Source organism: Diplodia seriata (genome assembly GCF_021436955.1).
Source record: "Diplodia seriata strain FDS-637 chromosome Unknown scaffold_5, whole genome shotgun sequence".
Lineage (NCBI taxonomy): Eukaryota > Fungi > Ascomycota > Dothideomycetes > Botryosphaeriales > Botryosphaeriaceae > Diplodia > Diplodia seriata.
Window position 1 is genome coordinate 3,119,978 of NW_027117312.1, and position 23,565 is coordinate 3,143,542.

At 58.4% G+C, this 23,565-nt stretch overlaps 6 protein-coding genes across 6 annotated transcripts; 2 read left to right on the plus strand and 4 right to left on the minus strand.

Annotated features, from left to right (window-relative positions):
* Positions 1-882: 882 nt before the first annotated feature.
* SLS55_005890 (uncharacterized protein) lies at positions 883-5,256 on the minus strand (the record flags this gene model as incomplete). The annotated part of the gene is made up of 2 exons (XM_066777331.1): positions 883-1,258; positions 1,322-5,256. The coding sequence occupies 2 exons, from the start codon at positions 5,254-5,256 to the stop codon at positions 883-885; spliced, it is 4,311 nt and encodes a 1,436-aa protein (XP_066633173.1).
* A 1,214-nt stretch (positions 5,257-6,470) lies between these two features.
* SLS55_005891 (uncharacterized protein) lies at positions 6,471-6,878 on the minus strand (the record flags this gene model as incomplete). The annotated part of the gene is made up of 2 exons (XM_066777332.1): positions 6,471-6,807; positions 6,874-6,878. 2 exons carry the CDS (start codon positions 6,876-6,878, stop codon positions 6,471-6,473), a joined length of 342 nt encoding a protein of 113 aa, XP_066633174.1.
* Positions 6,879-7,119: 241 nt separating this feature from the next.
* SLS55_005892 (uncharacterized protein) lies at positions 7,120-7,808 on the minus strand (the record flags this gene model as incomplete). Its single annotated transcript, XM_066777333.1, has 2 exons — positions 7,120-7,636; positions 7,804-7,808. 2 exons carry the CDS (start codon positions 7,806-7,808, stop codon positions 7,120-7,122), a joined length of 522 nt encoding a protein of 173 aa, XP_066633175.1.
* A 1,261-nt stretch (positions 7,809-9,069) lies between these two features.
* On the plus strand, positions 9,070-9,719 carry SLS55_005893 (uncharacterized protein; the record flags this gene model as incomplete). The annotated part of the gene is made up of 2 exons (XM_066777334.1): positions 9,070-9,076; positions 9,100-9,719. 2 exons carry the CDS (start codon positions 9,070-9,072, stop codon positions 9,717-9,719), a joined length of 627 nt encoding a protein of 208 aa, XP_066633176.1.
* A 6,292-nt stretch (positions 9,720-16,011) lies between these two features.
* On the plus strand, positions 16,012-18,007 carry SLS55_005894 (uncharacterized protein; the record flags this gene model as incomplete). Its single annotated transcript, XM_066777335.1, has 2 exons — positions 16,012-16,017; positions 16,043-18,007. The coding sequence occupies 2 exons, from the start codon at positions 16,012-16,014 to the stop codon at positions 18,005-18,007; spliced, it is 1,971 nt and encodes a 656-aa protein (XP_066633177.1).
* A 3,978-nt stretch (positions 18,008-21,985) lies between these two features.
* On the minus strand, positions 21,986-22,972 carry SLS55_005895 (uncharacterized protein; the record flags this gene model as incomplete). Its single annotated transcript, XM_066777336.1, has 1 exon — positions 21,986-22,972. One exon carries the CDS (start codon positions 22,970-22,972, stop codon positions 21,986-21,988), a length of 987 nt encoding a protein of 328 aa, XP_066633178.1.
* Positions 22,973-23,565: the final 593 nt, after the last annotated feature.

Consider the following 23,565-nt stretch of genomic DNA (forward strand, 5'->3'; position numbering starts at 1 on the left):
GGTCGTGGATTGACTCGTTTCGTGGATTATAGCGCTTGCTTTTTTTTTTTTTTTTTTTCTTCCGGGAGGGGATGGATGGAGGGAGCGGGAGAGGGAGTCCGCCGCCGGACAAGGGGTTGGTTTGTTTCTCCTCCTTCCGTGGTGTGGGTAGTTGAGACCGAAAAGACCTCCTTCCCCCTTCGTACAACAACGACGAGGGGCGTGAAGTGAAGTGGGCGGTTTGGCAAGCCAGGACACATCGCATCAACCCCGCCTTATGAAGAACGAAGTCAAGTCAAGCAACAGAAACCCATGTGTACGCTGGCTGGCGCCGCGGCCACAACCAGCCAGCTGCACGGCTTTTTGACTTGGAAAGATGCCGCCGCCGCCAAATGCTGTCGCAGATATCGCCATGTACATACATGCCATCCTCATCTGCCCAGGTTCACGGTACGAAAGCAACAGATACTCGCATACATAAGCTCAATTCAACGTTCGTACTCTAATATGATTCGTCTTTCTCGGTGTTGTCTACCCGAGAACGCCCGTTGCCGGCGATTTATATCTTCTTCTTCTTCATCTGTGCATCAGAAAAAAAAAAACTCTTGAGTCCGGCCATCCGACCCATCCATATATCATGCGTGAAAAAAAAAGAAAAGGAAAGAAAGACCACCACAAGCCACACTCGCTGACTTTTTCGTCAGAATTTGGTAAGCAGGAGAAGGGGGAATAAAAAAAAATAGAAAAAAAAAAGTCCACCACCACCACCGCCACCACGAAGGAGACCCCCCCATTTTTACGTACGTAGCAGCCACTCGTAAAAAAAGACAAACAAATTACACCCGGTCCCTTCCTCTATAATTACCAAAATCGCCAAAAACAACGAAAAACGAAAACGAGAATCTACTCCGCCTTCTTCGTCGCCTTAGTCCTCAACTTCATCAACACATACACCAAGCCATAACTGCTAATGGCAAACGCGCACACGATGCCGGCGTCGCGCCAGCCGTAGTAGTACTCGTTGATGTTGATCGTGTTCAGGTAGTCGGCGCCGGAGCGGTACTGGCAGACCTGGCAGCCGTCCGTGGCGGCGGGGTTGACGAGGTGCGAGCGCGCGCCCATGCCTTGCTGGTACGCGGCGAGGTAGTCGCCGCAGGTTTGGTTGGCGGGCGGGTCGAAGACGGCGAACTCGTGCGGCGAGCACTGCACGTCGGCCTCCCACGTCGTGAAGGTGAGGAGCGAGCCCATGAGGTAGTTGAAGGGGTTGAGCCAGTAGATCCTGGGGATTGCGTGTGTTAGCGAGACTGTTTTGGGGAGGGATGGGGGGATGGAAGGGACTCACCAGTATCTCCAGAACTCCTGGATCTGCGCGTACGGCACCAGGACGCCGCAGAAGGAGACGAGGGTGCCGATGACGACGGGGTTGGCGAGCGAGGCGAAGACGGCGTTGGGGGCGTAGGCGGCGATCATCTGGCCGATGCCCGTGTAGACGAACTCGTACATGACCATGACGAAGAAGGTGCCGCCGGCGTACTGCGATGCGTTGGGGAAGCCGCACGTGTAGTACCAGCAGACAAAGTACAAGACGCCGCAGACGATGAGATACGGGATCTCGGACACGATGAGGCCGGTGACGAAGGGCGCCCAGTGGTACATTTTGCTCTTCTTCTCGCGCGTCTCGTAGATGTCGCGGCGGTCGATGAAGAGCGGCTGCAGCTGGGCGATGACGCCGGGCGCGACGAAGATGAAGTTGAAGACGGTGAAGAGCTTGAGCTGCAGGTCGCTGACCCGGTCGCCGATCATCCAGAACGAAAAGCCGTTGAACAGCGCCGACCCGATGTGCAGCGCCATCTTGTTGTTGACGTAGTCGACGTTGCGGTACAGCGACACGTTCATCCGGTGCGTCACCAGCTTGACCTGCTCCCACATGGGCGCCGCGAATTCGTGCCCGTCATCGACCGTGCCCGGCGGCTTGGACGCCGCGTCGGCGATCATGGCATCCAGCTCCCGAGTCGTCTTGTCGTGCTCGGGCGACTCCAGCCACACCTTGTTCCAGTCGCGACCTTGTGAGAGCTGGCCAGACACCACGTCGATCATGTGCTCGGCAGGGTTGGCTTCAACTGGGCAAGGCGCACCGTAGCGGCCGAAATACTCCTTGACGGTAGTTGCGTTGTCTCCGATTTCGCCAAAGTAAACCGTCTTGCCGCCCTTGGCCAACAGGAGCAGTGTGTCGAATTGGGCGAAGAGCTGGGCCGAGGGCTGATGGATCGTCACCAGAACGGCTTGGCCGACCTCGGCAAGCTTGCGCAGGAAGCGGACCGTGTTGTACGCGGCTTGGCCGTCGAGACCAGAGGTGGGTTCGTCGAGGAAGATCAGAATGCTGGGCTTGGAGACGAGTTCGACGCCAATGGTCAGGCGCTTGCGTTGCTCGACTGACAGCCCAGCGCCAGGACGGCCGATGAGCGTGTGCTCGATGTCGTGGAGTTCGAGGAGATCGATGATGGTATCGACGTAGCGGAGCTTCTCCTCACGCGGTGTCTCGCGAGACTGGCGGAGTAGAGCAGAAAACTCAAGAGCTTCGCGGACCGTGGCAAGCGATTCGTGCACGTCAAGCTGCTCGACGTATCCGGCGGACCGCTGGAAAGAGACAGGGAGAGGGCGGCCGTCGACCATGATGGAACCGTGGATGGTGCCGTCGGTCTTGCGTTGTGCGAGAACGTCCAGGAGAGTGGTTTTACCGGCACCAGACGAGCCCATAAGGGCGCCAAGCATGCCCGGCTTCACGTATCCCTGGACGTTGTCGAGGAGCACGCGATCGCCATGGGGGGTTTTGACCGTGTAGGTCAGGTTCTTCCATGTGAAGACACTCGTGTTGCGGATGAGCTGGTTGTTGAGCGTGTCGTCGGAGTTGTCCGAGGCAGACTGGCCAGGCTTCTTCTCGGTAGCCTGCGACTCCTCATCTTGGGGAATCAGGTGCTTGACCATGTGCTGCTGCTCGCGAGGGATGAGCAGACTGCGGCCACCCTCACCCATCTGCTTCCACTTGGTGGTGAAGAAGATGGTAAGGGCGGCGAACAGGACCCACCAGGCCCAGAGGATGCCAAAGTTGCGCCAAACATGGCTGTGCGAGTAAGAAAGGGACGAGAGGTATTCGTCGCCAGTGACGCTGGTCGCGCCAACCTGAGCACCGCCAACACCGGCGCAGGCCTGGCCACCTTGACCGGTGCCGTAGCCGGGACCCCCGGGTATGATGTTGACGCCGACACAGGGAATGATCTGGTCGTGGAATTCGTTTGCCAGGAGAGCCTCGAATCCGTAGGCGAGCGGATCAATCCAGAAGATCCAGACGAACCACGGGTGCATGTTGGGCTTGATAATCATGTAACCAGTGTACATGATAAGCGCAGAAATGAGGAAGCCAGACACCTTCGATGCCGCATCGAACGTGGGGAAAGCAGCGCCAATTAGTCGGAAGAGTGCCGTCATGGCCATCGTCACCACAAAGAGTGTGACCCAGTAGGTAAAGAAAGCCGCAGCTGTCGCCTTCAGACCGACCATAAAGTAGATGACAAGGCTGAAGTGGGTGATTTGGAAGAGTAAGACGGGGATATCAGCTGCAATCTGTGCGATACAGAAGGCCGCGGGGTGGTACAGAGCGAATGAGCGGTGTTTGGCCAGAACAGGTCTGCCAGAGAACGAGTCGGTGACTTCGGACATGGCGAGCAACGAGTTGTACAGGAGCGAGAAGAACAGAGCACCACCCTTGACGAAAAGGCCGGCCGAGTTTCCGGGGGCATTGTAAAAGAGAGAGCCAGAGATAAGGGCTTGTACGAGGGTCGAGACTTGCTTCAGGATGAAGGTTGCCTTGTCACCCCACAGAATCTGGTACTGGCGGATGACGCAAGCTTTCACTTGGGTCATGAAACCGGTCGTCAACGGCGAGCTCTTGCTCAGGCTCTTGTGCTTGTCTCGTTGCGTCATCTCCACGAAGTCGGCCGTGTTCTGCTTGGCCTCCTCAGTGTCCGGGTAGTTGTATTCGGCAATCATCTTCGGCTTGATGGGACAACGGTCGTAGGCAGCAAGGACTTCGTCTGCGTTACGCGGGAACCTGTTCTCATAGCCAGGTGCAATGCGGCGCTCGGTAGGAACGGTGACACCGGTCAGGAAGTCGGCCTGGTTGGCAGAGGGGTCGCAGACAAAGCCAAGCTCTTCCATAAAGGGGACGGCCTCCTTCTGCGGGCCGTAGTAGATCTGCTTTCCCTCGTCGAGGATGAGAACCTTGTCGAACTGGTTGTAGATGCCGTTGCCTGCTTGGTAGAGGGTCACAATGGTCGTAAGTCCGAGGATGTCGGTCATGGCGCGCATGGCCTTGGCCCACTCCAAGGCTGTGCTTGCATCAAGACCACGTGTCGAGTTGTCCCAGCAGAAGACGCTGCCACGAGTTGCCAGGCACTCGATGATGGAGACACGCTTCCTTTCTCCGCCGGACACGCCACGGATGAATTCGTTTCCGACCTTGGTATCCTCGGTGTGCGTGATGCCCATGGACTTGAGCAGGAAGTCCCTGTTGATGCGGGCGTATTCCTCGGCGCTGCCGACCTCGGGGGGCATGTGGAAAGGAACCTTCATACGCGTGGCGAAGTCCATGGTCTGAGCGACGGACAAGGCGGGGAAGAAGATCTCTTCCTCGGTATTCATGACGATCTGGCCGCGGTAGTCCTTTGCCGCCTTGTGATCCATGGATCCGAATTTGACATCGCCGGTGATCTCGGCGTATCCAAGTCTGCGGTTCGAGAGAAGGCTCAACAGCGACGTGCATCCTGCACCGGGACGGCCGAGGACAAGCAACATCTCTCCAGGCTTGACGCAGCCGTGCGAGTTGTCGATGATGGTCTTCATGGGGACATTCTTGTTACCCTTGCCGATGGGGTTGAACTGCGAGAGCACGTTCTCGTTGAAGGTGGCATCGCTGCTGACGCCCTTGACGGTAAGGTTCTGCCATGTGACGCCGAGTTTTCTTTGCTTCCCGCCGTCTGCTTCGTCGCGTTGTTGAAGCTCTCGCACCTCCTGCTCCATATGCCATCTGGAATGGTCTTCTTGGCCCTTCTCCATGGACTTTTCATCGGCGTCGTCGGAGCCGAAGCGCTCACTCCTGGAATCGGCGTCGATGTCCTGCATTTGTTGTTCTCGTCTCGACTCGCCGGAGAGGGTGCGGACAATCTCCTCGCCAATGCCGGCAGGGTAGGGGCCTACCGAGTGGTCCTGGTGGTGAACCATGTTGGGTGGTTGCCTTCGGAGAGGCGGGGATTAATAATTAGAGTGAGGCAGCCGTGAGAAACGAGGCAGGGAAAGGGCAGGGGAGATGCGGCTAGGCAATAGCCTTTGAGTTTCAGGTCCCAATGCTGAGGGCGAGGCAGTTGTCACAGAGATGGGAAAGGCTAAGGATAATGTAAAGAAATACTTAGCGTGGGTAGGGCAGCACCCTGACCCGATACGGAGGTTCCCAGGGAGCCGGAGGGACCCCAGGCCCTGGTCCGAAGACAGCGAAGCTCAAGTCGGAGCAAAATGAGGCCGGCCGCCAGTCCGGAGCGCCGGGACTCTCGCAATTGTTGCCAATTGAGCAAAGAGCGGGCATGGGGCGGCCAGATTGGCGGGACCGTTGATAGGCGACGCGGAAATCGGACATTTCGCGCCACGCGCACCTCCGCCCGAGCAACGACTCGTCCATGGGCCAGACCTGAGCGCAGGGATTATGGCTTCGGCCGATGGAATGATAATAGGGTTGCTTTGCACCATATCTGCGGATCAAGGAAGATATGGGTGCCGGCGCGTCCGTCGCAGCGACTGCGTGTTGTTTCCTCTCGTTTCCGAGCAATCTCGAGACTTCCTGCATCTTTGGCCCTCCCCCAATGGGACACACGAAAAGGCAGCGGTGTATAACTGTAGCTCCAGCTACTCAGCACTGAACATATTCAAGGTACACAGTCGTCCTGACCAGATTGCGGCTCTGACGTTGTAGCACAGTATCTGTTGGCGAGACTGGTGGGACTCTGGGAGAGGGCGCATTGGCCAGATGGCGAGGGTTGTCAGCAAGCTGCTTCGGCCTCGGGTCAAGAGGAGCGGCGATATGATCAAATCCGGGGCCAAAAGCTCAATATTGGGGGACATGAGGGAAGCGAATGTTTGTTGGCGATGCCGGGTCTCGGACTTTTGGAAATGGCCGACCAAAGCCGGTAGGGTCCGCTTGAGGCCGGCGGACATCAGCTGGTTTCCGCCCCCGGATCCGGCTACGGCAGGAAACCCCAGGGAACTGCCGGTTACCGCAGAAGAACCCCCGGCAACTGCAGGTATGACTGCGTTACGGCGGCGCGATTGACGTGCGCCCAGCGCCGTAGCCTTCCACCGTCCGTCGGCCTCCACGGGGCTGAAACAACGTGCAGGCGGTGAAGGATGAGGTGCTTTGACTACCTTGATGGCCGGCTCCCTTTTAACTAAGCGGTGGAGACGGCGCCCTCGAGGAAGAGACGGTCAAGCTCCCGGGCAGCCGTCTCGTTGTCAACCCTCAACTGCAGCCAATGCTGCTTCGTCGCCGTCTCATCGTAAACCCAGTCGTTGCTTCCGTTGGGATGCACGTAGTTGTAGCCAAACTCATTCGCATACTCAAAAAGGTCGCCCAGCCCGTTGCAGGCATAAAGCACGGTAAGAGGATCCCAGCTGAATCGCGAAACGTTGTAGCCCGTGTACCAGCGGTAGGCGGCGGCAACAGGGTCGTCGGCAGGAGCCTTTACCGTCATGGACGCGCCGGACGTCACGTTGCCGCCCAGTTCGCTGCCTGTGGTGACATGAGCAATGCGCAAATGAGGCGACCGTGGCGACAGGCCCGTACCTGAGAACGTCATCTTGCCCGGCCAGTTGTTCACCACATGTGCAGTCAACGAGCTGTTTGAACCCTGTTCCGTCATTGCTCAGCCGTGAGGACAGTCCGGAACGAAAGCGAGCGGCACATACCCAGAAGTTATATTCATAGCCGGATGGATACCCGCCGCCCATCATGACGAGCTCCGAGACCTTGGACTGGATCAGCTCGACACCGGAGCTGGTGGAATAGCCGTCTGCGGTGGAGTTCAGCAGACCCGACAGCTACAACACACAATCAGCCAAACCCTCACGCAACGGCACGCATCCTACATTATCGAAGAAGCCAATCGAGGCAATCGTCACGCTCCCGTCCTCCTGCTCGGCCAGGACTTTTCTGTACAGCGACACTGGATCCCAAGCATGGTCGGCGTCACCCCACGGCAACAACCCGCCCGACCAATGATAAGCGACTTTGCTTGCATACTCGCCCAGCTCGTAGGCGAAGTCGTCGAAGAAAGAGTCGTTAGTCAGGGGGCGCACAAGGCCAATGGGGAGGTCGGAGTGACCGTAGTGGGAGAGGATGGCCGAGGCGGCAAGGGCAGAGTAAGAGCTGGGATAGTTGACATTCACGGCGAGCAGGTCGACGTTGGTCGAGGTGGCAGCCAGGAGAAGCGCACCGGCATCGTCGACGTCGGAGAAGAGGTCGGTGTCGATGACCAGCTTCTTCTTGGCAGGCGTGCCCGAGGCCAGCGGCAGCGAGGCCAGGGCGAGACGCAGCAGGCGACAGGGCGAGGCAAAGCTGTGCATTTCGAAGAACGGCGTCCAGAGTAGAGAGTGACGGCTTGGGGCGCGTGCGGCGACTTGTGGTACCTTGGTAGCCTTATCGTCGCCTAGGCCCAGTAAGTGTGGACGGGAGTGGGGTGGACGAGTCGCGCTTTCCTCCGCATCCAATCCGAGCATGATGACATCATCACCATTTCCGAATCCCGCTCCGCCCTACGAAATACAGCCCCTCTCGCTCCCCGCTGTATACGGCTCCCCGCGTACCTCGCGCCCGCATCCCTGCTCCGCGCCCACCGACCCCCCGCTGTTTGTTTCGGTCCGCTTCGCTGCCGTTCAACGCCATGCTCAAGACGCCGAGCTCAAGACGCCGAGCTCAAGTCGCCGAGCACTCGCCAGCCTGAGCTCTCGTATTCACCTCTGCGTCTTGGTCGATCCGCCTGATTCTACCTGCAGCGGACCCTCTTTCCCCCTTCAGCCTCTTCCGGGAAATCGGCACCGCTCCAGACGCTTACTCTGACTCAACACCTCTATCACTTCTGGTCGGACCCCGCCGTGCCATTGGTCTTGTCGCCGCTCCTGGCTCCGAAGGCTTCTGTTGCTGCTATCTCCGGGTGTACAATGGCCATGTGGTGGCTGACATCAAGCTCTCAGCTGTTGACTAAACAGCTGCCCCGCAACTTAGAGCACCTATGGCGTCGAGCAAACAACCTTAACCGGCGCTAAGACATGCTTATCGCCTTTCCGCCCCCGTTCGAGACCCGAGCTTGCATGCTGCTCCGGGATTAGTATTCAACAACGCCGTGTCGACGTCAGCCTCAGCTGCGCTACCGTGCCTGTCTTAAATAGCCCCTCGCCTGGTCCAGCGACAGACCAGCACCATCTCCCCAATCCATGGAAACCATCCTCAGCCATCTCCCCAAAATGTCGCCCACTCTCCCCAAGTCGTACAAGGCCGCCGTCATCGAAGAGGCCAATGGCAAGCTGAACATCAAGGACCTCCCGCTCAAGGAGCCCGAGCACGGCCAAATCTTGGTCAAGGTCAAGGCTTGCGGTGTATGCCACTCCGACGAAGCTGTGCGCACCGGCGCTTTCGGCCAGCCGTACGTTGCCAAGCTCGCGCCTGACCATTGTTGATACTGACGTTTCGAAGCCCGATTGTGCCCGGACACGAGGTTATTGGCAGTGTCGTTGCCCTCGGTGATGGCGAGAAGAAGTGGAAGGTCGGTGACCTTGTTGGTGAGTTGAATGCTACTTCCAAAGCCAGCTCGTTGCTAATCAGGTGGCAGGTGGGCCTTGGCATGGCGGTCACGATGGCCTCTGCAGGCAGTGCAACCGTGGCCTCTTCCAGATGTGCGACAACGAGGCTATCAATGGAGTCACTCGGGACGGCGGATGTAAATCTACCTTTTCCAAGCCCTCCCCTAGACCTCTTCTGACTGAATTTTGCAGATGCCGAGTATGTCCTTCTGCGCACTGAAGCTGCTGTCAGAATCCCTGAGGGCATGGACGTTGTCAAGGCTGCACCCCTCCTGTGCGCTGGCGTCACCGTCTTCAACGCCATGAGGAACATGAAGGTAACTGCTGGAGGTGTTGTCGCCATTCAAGGCCTCGGAGGCCTGGGACATTTGGCCGTTCAGTACTCCAGGAAAATGGGCTACCGCACCGTCGCTCTGTCCCGCGACGAAAGTAAGAAGGATTTCGCCATGAAGCTTGGTGCTACCGACTACGTTGACGGCAGCAAGGAGAACACTGCCGAGGCTCTGCAAAAGATGGGCGGCGCTGACCTGGTTGTTGTGACGGCACCCAACCCCAGCATCATGGGTGACCTGGTCAACGGCTGTGCTGCAGGCGGTACGGTCGTGATCCTCGCCCCCGTGGGCGAAATCACCGTCAACACCATCCCCATGATCTTGAAGGGAATCAGCGTCCGGGGCTGGCCTTCTGGACACGCTCTCGACTCTGAGGAAGCTATTGCATTTGCTCAGACACATGGCGTGGAGTGCATGGTCGAGGAGTTCCCTCTCAGCAAGGCCAATGAAGCAATGGAGCACATGTTGAGCGGAAAGGTCAGATTCAGGGCTGTCCTCAAGATGGAGTAGGAAGCAGATTGTGATGGCCGATCATGTGTAAGCAAATGATATAACTACGGCACTTTGGCCGCTGAGCTTTCGGTAGTATGCAGCTAAAATTTGGAGTATGCAAGAAAACAGTCGTCTAATTCTATGCCTCATCTACAATGCATCCCTGACGCTTCACCCAACCAAGCCCATCCGCCTTACACCTCAAGCAGCACTCGCGTTCTTCGCCTGCATCTCCACCTCCCCCTCCCCCTTCTCAATCTTCTTCAACGTCAACCCCACGCCCAAAAACACATACACAATCACCAGCTCCATAATCAAGGCCATGCCAAGCAGATACCACACATCGCCCTGCACGGGATTAAACCGCATCCCGCCGCCAAACACGCTCAGCGCGGTATACACGACGCGCACCAGCAAAAACGGCGCCGTCGCCGCGACCGCGCCCAGCAGCCTCTTCTCCCCATCCTCGGCGCACCGCACATCCCTCCACGTCAGCGCCGCGCCCACCACAATCGCCGCAAACGACGCAATAAACAAGCCCACCGCCGCCTCCGTCAGCGTCGACACTCGGATCCGCCCGCCATTCGCACCAACGTCGTTCCCCGCCCTCACGCCCCCCGCGATCGCCAGCGCCAGTCCAACGGTATTCGCTAATTGCACCAGCTGCACGTGCCGCGGCGTCAGCAGCGTTTGTTTCGACTTGTTGATGCTGGCGAGCACGCGCGAGATGAAGCCGAGGGAGACGAGTTCCAATGGCGAGAGGGCGATGCCGAGGAGCACCCATTCGCCGATGTAGAGCGAGATGTTGGAGGGGTGCGCGATGGTGGCCAGGTCGAAGCTGGCGGCGAGCAGGCGGGCCAAAGAGAAGGTGAGGAGGAAGCGCCAGCCGGATGAGCGCGATAGCCCGTGGCGGATGGTGAGGTGGATGGAGAGGAGGAGGGTGGGGGTGTAGAGGACGATGAGGGCGATGGAGATGTTGTGGCGGGGGATGAGGTGCGTCATCCTGTTGGGGGTGGTGGTGGTGGTTATCGTCGGGTTGGTTTACTGTGGTGGTGGTGGTGCCGTCGTGGGGGCCGCTGGGCGGGGTGGATGGTGATTGGTGTGCTCAGAGCTGGGGAGTCCTTGGAGGGCCTGCTGGTGGAAGGAGAAGAGATAGATTGGAGTGACAGTGGTGATGATGCCCAGAAGGGTTGGCAAAGCTTAGCAGGTGTTGGTGATGGTGATGGTAACACCTTGGCAGGGCGCCGCGTGGGGACTTTATAGGTGCGATGGACGAGCGGCATCTGGGCGCCGTCAGTCGCTTTGCAGGCCTTCATTGGGGAGGGGAAAGAGCGGTCGCGGTGTATGCTGCGCCTCTCGCGAGTGCATGTTGGTGGTTAACGGAATGCAGGAGAGCACTGCGACGAGAGCTCGCACTGCTAGGCGGCATGCGGTTAGCTGTGCGAAGCTGATTCCCCGTCTGGGCGCTAGCGCGGGCTGTCCAGGCTGTGCTGACATGCATCCTTCCATATCCTTGGCTACCATCTTTATATCAACTCGAAGGGCGTACCACCGCCGTACCGTCAGCACTCTTTTTCAGCTTCCAGTAGACTTGGGATCATCTCGCTTCCGTTCCAAACTACCCAATTCTACTCTGCTCCACCACTACTCCCGGGCGGTGCCATCGCCAGCACCACCACCACCACCACCACCACCAGCCAACCCGGCCCCCACCTCCACCAACAACGCAACCAACCGCCCCACCCCGCAAACCCCCACTTAAAAAAAAAACGACAACATACAACAACAACAATGCACCCCCGCGCCATCCTCGCCATCTCAGTCCTCCTCTTCTACACCCCCCTCCTCCCCCTCTCCGCCCTCCTCACCCACCGCCACGGCCTCCGCGCATCCTGGAACGGGCCCTGGCTCCCCCTCGCCACCTTCGCCCTCACGCGCCTCCTCTGGGCCGCCCTCACCCTCGCCGGCCTGCTGTCCTCCTCCCCCGCCCCCCTCGCCGCCGCCGCCACCTTCGCCATCGACGGCCTCTCCCCCCTGCTCTTCGCCGCCCTCGGCCTCGTGCGGCGACTGCGCTCCCTGGTCGCGGCCAAACGCATCAGCGAGGGGAGGGTAGACGAGGCGCGGGCGATGCGCGTGACGCGGCGGAGGTTGAACGTCGTGGATGCGTCGCTGACGGCGGCGTTTGTGTGCGCGAGCGTCGCGTATCGCGGGCTCAGCAAGGGAGAGGTTGTCGTAGGGCCGCAGAGGCATGGCGGAGTGGCGAAGGCCGCGGCCGGCCTGTTTGTCGGCGCCTTCGGAGCGATTGCGGCGGCGGCGGCGGAGGTCGTGGCCGGGTGGTGGTGGAGAGGCGATGTGGGGAGGGGAGAGGGGATGGTCGTCCTCGCGCTGGTGGCGGCGCTGCCGGCGCTGGTGGTTAGGTTGGTGTATTTGTGTCTGGATGTGCTGGGCGGGTTGGGGCGGTTTAGCGCGGTTACCGGGGATGTGGGCGTGTTTGCGGGGATGGCGGTGGTGGTGGAGGCGGTGGTTGCGGCGGGGTTTGTGGGCGTGGGGTTTAGGGTTCGGGTCGTGTCGAGGGAGGAGACGTTGGCGATGAGGGAGGCGGAGAGGAGGGCGGAGGAGGAGGGGGAGGATGGGGGGGATGCGGCGTTGGAGAGAGGGAAGCTGGTCGATGAGGAAGATGGGAGGGTCGAGTTGGATGCGCGGGAAAGGGGACCGGAGCTGGATGGGAGGACGAGGGCGGAGATGCCGTGATTGGGGATGGAGTTGTCACTGGAATTTGGCGGCATGAACAAAAGTTTTGTATGATTTATGAGATATGATTTATGTTACAGAATCCACGAAAAGTAGTACGTTTCCACATCTTGTGATGCAGTAGAGGAACGTCAACTTGAAGCGTTTTCGGTCAACGTTAGACCTCGTTCACAGTGCTTTGTGAACGAGCATAGTTTGATAATTTGTCTGAGCAGGCTATGCGTAGGCTCTGCTTGCCCTTGTCGCATTTCTAGAGGGCTTGGCTGTCGTCAACAGGCACACAGTGAGTCAATGAAGCCATTGTGATTGGCTCGCACTCCTTACCTAATCGGAACATCCTGTGCGAAATGCTTGGTCACTCACTCACCGCACTATCTCTCGGTTCCGCTCCAGCTGGTATTTGGTCTCCACGTAGGTTTAATTTCAGTTGGTTGAGCCTGTTTCGAGTACAAAGGTATCTATGCTTTCGCCACCAGTTCCGCTCGGAGTAGGATCTGGACACATCTATGGTGAACAAGTGGACTTTGATTACCTACCGCCTATGTATGACTGTAATCGAATCAAGCGATATAAAAAGTTTTCTCTTCTTTGAATACGTCGAGAAAGATTCGTTGATCGCAAAGAGCAGACATGATACCAATCCTCTCGTATACCTCTCCATTGTGCAAATTGGAGTTCTGAATGGGCCTTAGAAGTATGATGTCGATCATAGGTATCGACCGCTGTAAAGAAAAGCAATAGACCTTCTCGGTCTCTATCTGGTTCTGCTCGCAATCAAGCCAGATCTTTCCTGGACAGCTTTTGCCCGGTTCCAAAGTCAGGTGGTCTAGGTAAGAAGAACCTTTTACTCGACGACGTCGTATCTTCCCTTGCATCAGCGACGTTTTGAACTTCAAATGACCCCCTTTCACTTTCCCAGTAGGGTTCTCCTCATCGAGGAGGTCGACATGAATGTCCAACAACCCGATGTCTTGGTTGATGGATTCCGCACCCGACTTGGCTCGAAGACTGTAGCTGACTTCCTCATCAACAGCTGCCCAGGACCATGACGGGGCGCGGTATTCAGACGGCCGTGGTAGTGGCGACAGTGTTTTGACATGCCAGCTGAGGTCGATCAGGGCATACGATTTCCAGATGCCGGCAAAATAATCATCTTGCAGCTGTTTCGTCGCCTGCGAAGCAAACCCCGACAGAGCAACGAGTCGGTCGCTGCCATAGGTGAGTTTCATGCTGCTGTACATTTCGACGATTTTGTTCCAGTCGCAGCCACGCATCGTGTTCCGCGCCGACACGGTGTGTTTGTCTTTGAGGTTTGCCAGGTCATCAGCAATGCCGGTAACGTTGATGTCGTCTGGCGTCGCTTCCGAGGAGAGCCTGGAGCCACATTGCCAATAGACTTGGGCCTGCGCGAAATGGATCACTCTGGGGCTCAGCAGAAGTTCCTGCATGAACCAAGCTCTTTGGCTCAACGGGGCTTGTGTGAAATCGCGTCGGGTAAAATCTGGTTCCAAGACGTGACATTGCAGGGGAAAGTTGCAAGGATTCCGCGAGGATGGGGCGAGTCGAGGTTCCAGGTCGATTCGACGAGCTCTCTCGTCTGCAGGAGCTGGGCGCGGGCAGATGAAGCCTCGGCGGCCATCCTTGGCGCCGGTTGCTGCAATGTTGCACAGAGAATTCGCATACACGGTACCCATTGATGCAGCCTCTTTCAACCAATCCTCGTCACTGTCCTGAAGAATGCAAACACTGTCGATCCAGAGATAGCGAACGCCCAGCAGTTTGGTCAAGGTGATGGCGTCCTTGAAGGTTTTTGGGAGATGGCCCCACGGAAGGCCGGCTTTGAAATCCTCGTAGTTTGTTGTTAGAAGCCTCAATGGCTGGTAGCTGCCCCAACAATGACTAAGGGTCATATAAGGGAGTTCACCATCAGGGTCGGTTGAGTCGGCGAGACGAATGCTTCCGCAAAGGTCTAGCAAACGTGTGGGCTTGAATGCGGCATTGGTGCCAAATGTTGCATCGCAGCGGTGGTTTCGAAGGCAATCAGCCATGCAGCTTTTCAGGAATGCAAAAGCCGCATAAGATGCATGGGTTCCTGGTAATGGTTGGGTGCCTAGTACAGACCGTTACAAAAGTCCACAGACGAGGCTAGCATCAAAATGAACCTACTTATTCGAAATTCAGGATTAATCCGTTCATAGATAAGGATGTGAGCAGTCGAACTGTTATCGTCGCGTCGAAAATTTACGATACCAAAGTCTCCATCGGGAGTGGGTAGTAGTGGCTTTTCTATCCAGAAGGACGTAGTGCAGTTGACGGGCAGGTCTTGTCCCACGACAAGCCTGGCCATGACGAAGGCACAGATGACACAACCGGAGTCAACCGCACCACGGATGCCGTACGGCGTGGCATGGTGTGTCACCCATGTCTTGAGCGCAGTCGGTGAGAGCCAGAGCTGTAGACAGGCGTCGCATATGTGTTGCTGCGGCAGAATCTCTCTATCGCCGGGTAAGTGGCGAGCATGATGTTGATGGCGATGGCGGAAGAACTCACAAGGACATGCGCGTGGCGCTTGGTTGCTCAGCTACAACTCTTGGGATGGATTCAACTTTGAAGCTGCTGCCCCGCATGTTGATTCCAAAAGGGCGAGAAAAGTCCGGGCCATATTGCAAGTCAGTGAGCGATCTGGATGGCTTGAGTCGGATGGGCGTAGGAGAGTCCATGGGTTGATAGCCTTCATCGACAGTGAAGCAGCGGTTCTGACATTAAGTGAGTCTGCCCCGCACCAGCCGAGGGCCCACCAGGGTGAATTGATCGGCCAATGAAGGGTGGTACAGTGCAACGCTCGCCTAAGCATTTATCGATTGTATGTTGTGATAGCAGCCATGAGTAGAAAAACACAAGACCCGACAAACCATACCAAGAAACCACTCTCGCCGCGCACGGAGGGGAGTGTCAAGATTGAGCGATGTGCATCTGATTGGCTCGCACAGGGCACCCGATTGGGACATGGTGCACGCTCGGACACGGCGGAGGCGCGGGCGGGAACGCGCAACAGTTCAGCCTTACCTTGGATCCTCCAAGCCATGCAGCATCGTCATGTCCAAAACAAAGGCTGACGCAGGCGCGGCGCGAGGCGTGGGGGGCGCACAGCCGCAGCCACGTGACGGGCGGTTAAGGCTCAGCCCTCCCGCCGCCCGCCGTGACCCGTCAAGCCTCCTCCGCACTGCATTCCCTTTGCGGCCACCAACGCGACTCCCTGTCCTTGCCCCGCTGCACACCATCGCACAGCTGCCCGCTCCATCACGCGCCGGCCCTATAGCTGCAGTAGCGGCCTGCCCTCAGCCTCGCTCGCGCCGCCAAAGCCTCTCTGCTGCGCTGCACCGCCACGGCTCGCTCAGGCAGCAGCCCGCGCCGGCTCCCTGATAAACGGCAGTCCAACCGCCTGCTCCACCACCCAACTCGGGGCGCGCGGCGAACATCCCGATGGTCTACTGTGGCCCGCCAAGCCGTGGGTGCGAAACCTGCCGAAAAAGGAAGATCCGCGTGCGTCCACCTGCCAATGCTAGTCGCGCATACTGACGCCCGCCTAGTGCGACCAGCTCCCGCTCCCCGACGGCTGCTCGCAATGCTCCAAGGCCAAGCGCAAGTGCCCGGGATACCGTGACCTGCAGCAGGTGCTCTTCCGCAACGAGAGCGCCAAGGTCGAGCGCCGCGTCCAGCGCAGCGCCCAGCCCAAGAAGAAGCAATCAGTCCCATCACAATCGTCGAACTCCCTCGGAGCCCCCGTAGCATCCCGAGATGCGCCCGACGAAGAGAGCAGCAACACCAGCACCCTGGTCATCCGCCGGCCAGCCTGGGCCGGGAACCCAGGACCAGCCAGATTAACCGACCCGAGGAACATCTTCGACCAAGGTAGCAGCACGAATCTGTATGCCTTGGTGCCGTCAACGGATGATCGAGCAGCGAGCTTCTTCTTCTCCAATTTCTGCAACTACGTCGTCTTCTCCGGCGAGGGCGGCGGTGGCCCGGTGGCCCAGCCCGGCATGCGCGCCGACCTGTGGCAGACGTCCATCGACCCGCACCTGTACACCAGCATGAAGGCCGTCGGCCTGTATGGCTTGTATCGCCACAGCCGCAACCCCGAGTTCGAGAAGCTGGCCTGGCGCCGCTACCTCGACGCCATCCGCGTGACGAACGAGGCCCTGCGCAACCCCGCCGTGGCCACCAAGGACAGCTCGCTGCTGGCCGTCATCATCCTGGGCTTGTTCGAGAGCATCAGCGGCCGTACGCGCCAGTCGCTCGCCGCGTGGGAGAACCACGTCCACGGCGCCGCCGCCTTGATCAGCATGCGCGGCCGTGGCCAGCTCAAGACGGCCGTGGGCCGCCGCATGCTGATGCAGATTACCTCGAGCCTGCTCATCAGCTGTTTGCAGCGCGACGTACCCTTCCCGGAGCCCATCAAGGAGCTCATGCTGGACGCCACCGCCGACGGCTACGTCGACCCGGCCAACCCAATGTACCGTCTGCGCGAGATCATGGTGGCCGTCGCCGACTTCCGCTCCGCCTGGCGCCAGGGCAGCGTGTGGGACTACCGCGCCGTCGTCAAGCGCTCGCAGGAACTCGACGGCGAGATGGCGGCCCTCGAATCCTTGCTCCCGGCATCGTGGCGCTACCGCGTCGTGCACACCACCGACGACCCAGAGATCGTCGTCAACGGGCGCTACCACGTCTACTCGAACTACTGGCAGGCGCAGGTGTGGAACAGCATCCGCACCTGCCGCCTGCTGCTGCTGAGCATGATGCGCCAGGCGCTGCTCGCCGGCTTCGCCCGCACCCCGCCCGTCTTCGACCAGCCGCAGGACATGCAGGACTTTGCCGAGTGCACCAACACGCTGTACAAGCTGCAGGCCGAGGTGCAAGCCAGCGTGCCCCAGCACGTCGGCTACCTGTCGGCCATCCGCCAGCGCGAGCGGTACGCCAACAACAACAAGCCGTCCTCGCCCGTCACGGACAACACAAGCTCCCGCTCATCCTCGTCCCCATCCTCGTCCTCATCGTCATCCCCTCCCTCATCCTCCTCCAGCCCATCCTCGTCCTCGTCCTCGTCCTCATCCTCATCCGCCCCCTACACCCCCAAAACCCTCATCACCCGCCTCGGCCTCCTCGCCTTCCCCTGGTCCGACTTCGCCCCCGAACCATCCCACTCCTCCTCGCCCTCGTCCTCCAAAAAAACAACCACGCCCTCCTCCACCGTCGCCGACGCCGAAGCAACGCCCCCCTTCTACGACGCTTACCCCCCGTTCTCGGACGACTGGCAGCTGGCGTCGACCCACCTCCCCGTCGTGCGCAGCTACGGCTCGGCGGTGCTGCTGTGGACGCTGTTCCTCGTCGGCAACATGGACGTCACGACGCGCGCGACGCAGGCGTGGGCGGCCGCGACGTGCGCGCATATCGGCGAGGCGATGGGGCTGCGGCAGGCGAATGTGCTCGCGGATATTTTGAAAGAGAGGATCGAGGCGGAGAGGAGGGGGGGCGTGCTTAGGGGGGAGGGGTAGGGGTGGTTTGAGCGGGGTGGCGGTGCGGCCGTGTGAGAGCTCTGAGCAGATGTGTAGAGAAAATGGGAATAGGTAGCGGGTTTCATTGGAACGGCACAGCACAGCGGGATCTGTCGCTTCTTGGGGTCTGGCTGTTTGGGGGGTTTTGGCGTTCTTAGAATGGGTTGGTACATACGTGTCGTTTTAAGAGTTTTCTTATAGGGAAGTTTTGAGATAGGTACACAGTAGTGGCGTTTCTTATTTGTCGTTGTTGCCGAGGCCCACCTGTCTACGCCTCAAGGCATGTTTGTTGTTAGAAGGAACATCAAGTTCTTGTGCTCGATAGACAATATTTCATAACTGTGGTACTCGCGCTTGAGTTTGTGGTCTTGCTAATGATTATTGCAGGCTTTCAGCAAGTGTCCAGGGCTTGACGTTAGCGTGAAGTCCAGGGATACGGCAGCTCACAACCCTCCCTGAGGAAAACACATGCGAAACCAGTCATAAACCATACCAATCCCATGCTTCCTCTGAGAATGTAACATGCCAACGCGGCTGGGCAATGGCGTGTCGTACGAAGGAAGCATGTCGAGCCCTTAGCGGCCATGAGCCCACAACCAACCACAACACCTCTCAACGGCCATGAGCCCAACAGCTGCCCAATCCACCGGCCTCGCTCATGCTCATTTCACATACCGCGCTCCAACACGAAAGGCACGAGCTCCATCTCCAGCCTTCCCGCTATAATAGACGAAAAGCCCTCCTTCCTGGATCCAGCCTTGCGCGCGTCTCACAAGAGTCGCCTTGCCTGTCACTCCCACCGCCACCTCCACCATCGCCGCCGCATCCCACGCCCTGCCTCACGCGCGACTGGTGGGACGTGTGCCGCGCCGCGCCCACGGGCCCTCCCTGCCAGAGCGCGGCAACGGACGCCGCCTGGCGCGAGTCGTCGTGCGCGGCGGACGGCGGGCGCGTGGAAGGCGGCGCCGCGGCGGTGGGGTGTGTCGTCTGAAGCTGTGCGTGGACTGGGGTCGTTGGTGTTTGCGATGACGAGGGAGGGGCTGGGGGGGCAAGGGAGGGAGTGCTGTGAGAGGGCCGGGGGCTAGGGGAGGTGGATTGGGGGAAGTGGTGGGGACGAGGCTGGAGACGGGGCCGGGGAGTTTGGTGGCGACGATGAGGGCGACGGCGACGACGACGACGGGGGTGGGGGCGGGGGTGGGGAAGTGTACGTGCTTGGGCGTTGTGCTTGGCTGTGGGGGTGGATGGATGGCTGATGATGTGGCGGCTTCGACGGCGGCAGCGTCTGCTTCGCTGACCGGGCAGCGGTATCGTCTAATACGGGGAGAGGGAGGGAGGATCACGGCGGGAAAGACGCAGCTGCCATGCATCAATGTCCGGAGCCGGAGCCGGAGCCGGAGCCGATATATGAAGCTGCATCATTGCAACAACCTGCTTGTCACGAGCTGGATACTGGCTACCATCGGGAGAGAGTGGATGATAACGTTGGATACGGCGATTCCGTTGTGGAGATAGAAACTGTCAGTTTCTGATACCCGTGTTCGCCGGGTTGCTTCAGTACGTAAAGAGCCGAGGCTGATACACCAATAATTGCAGCTCTGTTCAGCCGCTTATTCTCGTGGCTGAGAAACCTCTGACACGATTTCTCTAAGATCAAGGAATCAGCGTCAGATTGATGACAGCGTGCAGCCCGGCTTCAGTGAGAGGGGTGGGGATACCGTTCATTGGCTACACCCCGACCAGGCAGCATCTCTCATGCAGCCACTTCGCTTTGCGGTGCTTACTCACTCGCAAGGCTGTCGAGCCTTTAAAGTGAGACTGCGCCCGATGCAACGGGCTGGCACGCCCGTCCTGCATCCCTCACCCTTCTTCCAGTCGCAGAGCAATGTCCCGCCCACGGCCCTGACGGCTCATCAGGAACACTCCTTCTCCGCAAAATGCAGCGCTGCTCTCACTGCGGCCACTATGGCGACCGCAAAGCCCATTGTCGACCGTTGTACGGTGCCCGCGCCGGCAAAGGTCGACGTCCTGCTCTCAACAACAAGCGTCAAAGGAAACAACAAGAACACAATCAGCAGCCGCGAGTTTCTCAGAACAGCCTCCTCTCCAACCGCTTCGAGGAGTACGTGTACGACAAATTCGACGACCAAGGGAACATTCGCCTTCTCGTGCTCCTTCCTGGGGAACCAGAAGACGCTATCGAATGCAAGCTTGAAATCGAACCCATCCGCCACCACCGGCCTTATCAAGCAATCTCGTATACCTGGGGAGACCGTGACGACCGGGCCGATATCTTGTGTGAAGGAAAGCTTCTGAACGTTCCGCAAAACTTGGTGTACGCGCTACGAGAGTTTCGTAGGAGAAAGAGAGCCAGAGTACTCTGGGCGGATGCCGTGTGCATTGATCAGAGTGACGACCGAGAAAAGGGTCACCAAGTCCAAATGATGGGGCGGATTTTCAAACAAGCTCAAACCGTTCTTGTTTGGCTTGGACGAGGCGAAGGAATTGACACCCGGACTCTCTTCCACCATATCAGGGAACTCTCTGTAATGTGGCAAAACCCCGACCACCCCGACCACCCTGACATTCTACGCCATACGCTTCAGGAGCTGCCGCTCGTCTTTTGGACCAATTTTCGTCGACTACTAAGTCTTTCATGGTTCGAAAGACTCTGGATACTCCAGGAAATTGGCCTTGCAGCTCATGCAGTGGTGCATTGCGGGGCGGCAGATTTGCACTGGATCCATCTGGTCAATGCTTGCTACTATATGCATCCCTTCCATGACTTGCTCAATAGATATGGGTTATGGGTGGTCAATAGCATATGGAAAATCCACGAAATGGATTTTCGGAACGAAACCAATCATTCTCACTCCGTACCCGACATTTTCGAGATGGGTAGAACCCAGCAGTGCTCAGACCCAAGAGACCGGATATACGCACTCTTGGGGCATCACTGTCTCAAACATACGCTCGCAAACCGCAGTTCCTCCAGCTTCCTGTCCGTAGATTACACGTGCTCTCATGAAGAGCTTTATTTCAAGGCCGCCAAAGCAGTAATCATCTCTTCAGACCGGAATACGCTTGACCTTCTCCAATATATTTCGCATAGCTCTTACTCAACCTCCAACAGCATCGCTCCCTCGTGGGTTCCGCGATGGGACATATTCCCGGCTGCGCCACATCTCGGCGGCCGTAGGCACCCTTATTTCCAAGCGCATGCCCGAACTACAGCAGACTACCAACTTGGAAATCAGGTGCTCAGCCTAACAGGCTTTGCATTCGATAAGATATTGTGGAGGTCCGACACCTTCTTCGTGAACTGCATACCGTCTGATCCAGCACTTGCCATCACTAAGCAGAATCCACACCCATTGAGCCAAATCTGGGAATATTTTGAAAACAGTGTCTTCTCGAAAGGTACACTCGAAGCCATTAGTGTCTCATTATGTCCTACAGATATTGAATATCGCATTTGGACCAAACAAACCCATACAAGTGTAGCTGAACTGGAAACAGAGCTGGCTTTATCATTTCTAGCGTATTCGTTTATGATGGGGATAGACATTCCAGGAAATTGTTCTATGACCTTGCACGGAGATCCGGTTATATTTAAAATGGGTTTTAAGAGTGAAAACCGGTGTTTCTTTGTCACAGAGCGGGGGTGGATAGGCACAGGCCCTGGCGCGTCTTCTGTTGGGGACGAAGTGTGCATCTTTTTCGGAGCGGAGACCCCTTTCGTTGTTCACGAACTGCCATCAGCAAGCGAATCCCTTTACCGATTCGATGGACCTTGCTACGTACACGGAATCATGCAAGGAGAAGCGGTGGCTATGTTAGAAGAAGGGCACTTCGAGACCAAAAAGTTCAACCTGGTCTAATACCATCGCATTGCTAGCTCCATCAATCTCATCTCTGCATCAACGCGAACCACACCCGCCCGCCCTCCAACCACGCATCCGCGCACCCAAACCCCCCACTCTACTCCACCCACAACCCCACCACCTTCCCGCCCTCCACAACCGTCCCATTAACCGGCGCCGCACTCGCGCCCCCCGTCGTAACATACAACCAACCCCTCCCGGCACCCAACCCCCCCGCAAACGCCGCACTCGTCGCCCCCGCGACATCCAAACTCCCCAGCGCGCCCGCCACAACCTGCATCCCGCCCTCCTCATCCACCCTCGTAACAACATTATCCTCCAACCCCGCCAACCACCCCACCGCCACCTCCCCGCCTCCAAGCGCAAAATCATCCGCCATAACCCCCCTCGCAACGACCTCGTACTCCCCCCTCGCCTCGCCCGTGCGTGCGTCGATCGGTACGCGGCAATACAGCCGCCGCGGGGTGTTGACGTAGTACGCCGTGCTGGACGCCGCGTGGTAGCGCAGCCCGTTGACGCCGAGCACCAGCCCGAGATCGGTGGTGGGCGACATGGTCGCGTTGTGCTGCAGGGCGACGCCGTGCGCGCCGGTGGACGTGTCGAGCGCCCAGATCAGGCCGAGCGTGGAGTCGGAGATCAGCAGCGTCCGGGCGTCGGGCAGGGCGGCGGCGCCGTTGAGGGTGCCGGCGGTGCGGATGGTGGCGAGGTGCGTGATGGTGTGGGAGGTGTTGCGGTGGAAGGCGACGGCGTAGATGGAATTGTCGGCGATGACGGCGAAGACGTCGCGGGTGAGCTCGGCGATGCCGGTGAGTTGGGTGTGGTTGGCGAAGGTGTGGACGAGGGTGGTGGAGAGGTTGGAGTGAGGGGTGGGCGAGAGGGGGGAGAGTTGGTGGAGGGAGGCGGTGGGCTTGGCGAAGGTGACGAGGAGGTTGCCGTTGCCGCGCATGGCGATGTTTTCGGCCCATATGCCGAGGGGGAATTGGTGGATGAGGCGGAGGCTAGTGTCGGCCTGGAGGGTTGGGGCGGCGTTGGCGGCGCATGCTGCCAGGAAGACGGCGGAGAGGATGCGTGTGAGGAGAGCCATGTTGCAGTGTAGACTTGAGTGATAGAATCTGCTTGACATGTCACTTCGCTCGGGGTCTGGAAAGGTTTTATATGCTTCACAAGCTCTTGGCACCGCCTCTTCGGGTACCTATGAAGTCATAATCGGGTTCTACTTGCCGGTACTGAGTCGTACAGCACATTTTTCTGCGGGCAAACTAACGGGGGTTCTCGAGGTACATGTCGTAGCGGTCAAAATCTGCCAGTGCATGCGGACTTAGAACGGATATATGCACCATTAACTCCTCCTTGCCGTAGCTCTTACGTATTGTTTCTGGTGCATCCTTACCTTCGGCAGTGGAACACTTGGCTTTACCGGCCGTACTTCCTCTCCAGGAGAGCTCTCGTGGGTGGACTGATGCTCAGAATTCAAAGCCCACTCACTCTCGCCAACGCCGGCCAGAATCTATGCACCTACATGCTACCTCTTCTCACACTACACTTCTCGCTTGAATCCCTTCTCTCGCCGCTTCACGCCTAAAACCGCCATCAGCCCTAAGCCACCACTTACAACCACCTTTCCAATTCCACCCACCGCACTCAGTTCAGTTCAGTTCAACTTAAAAAACCCCCTAC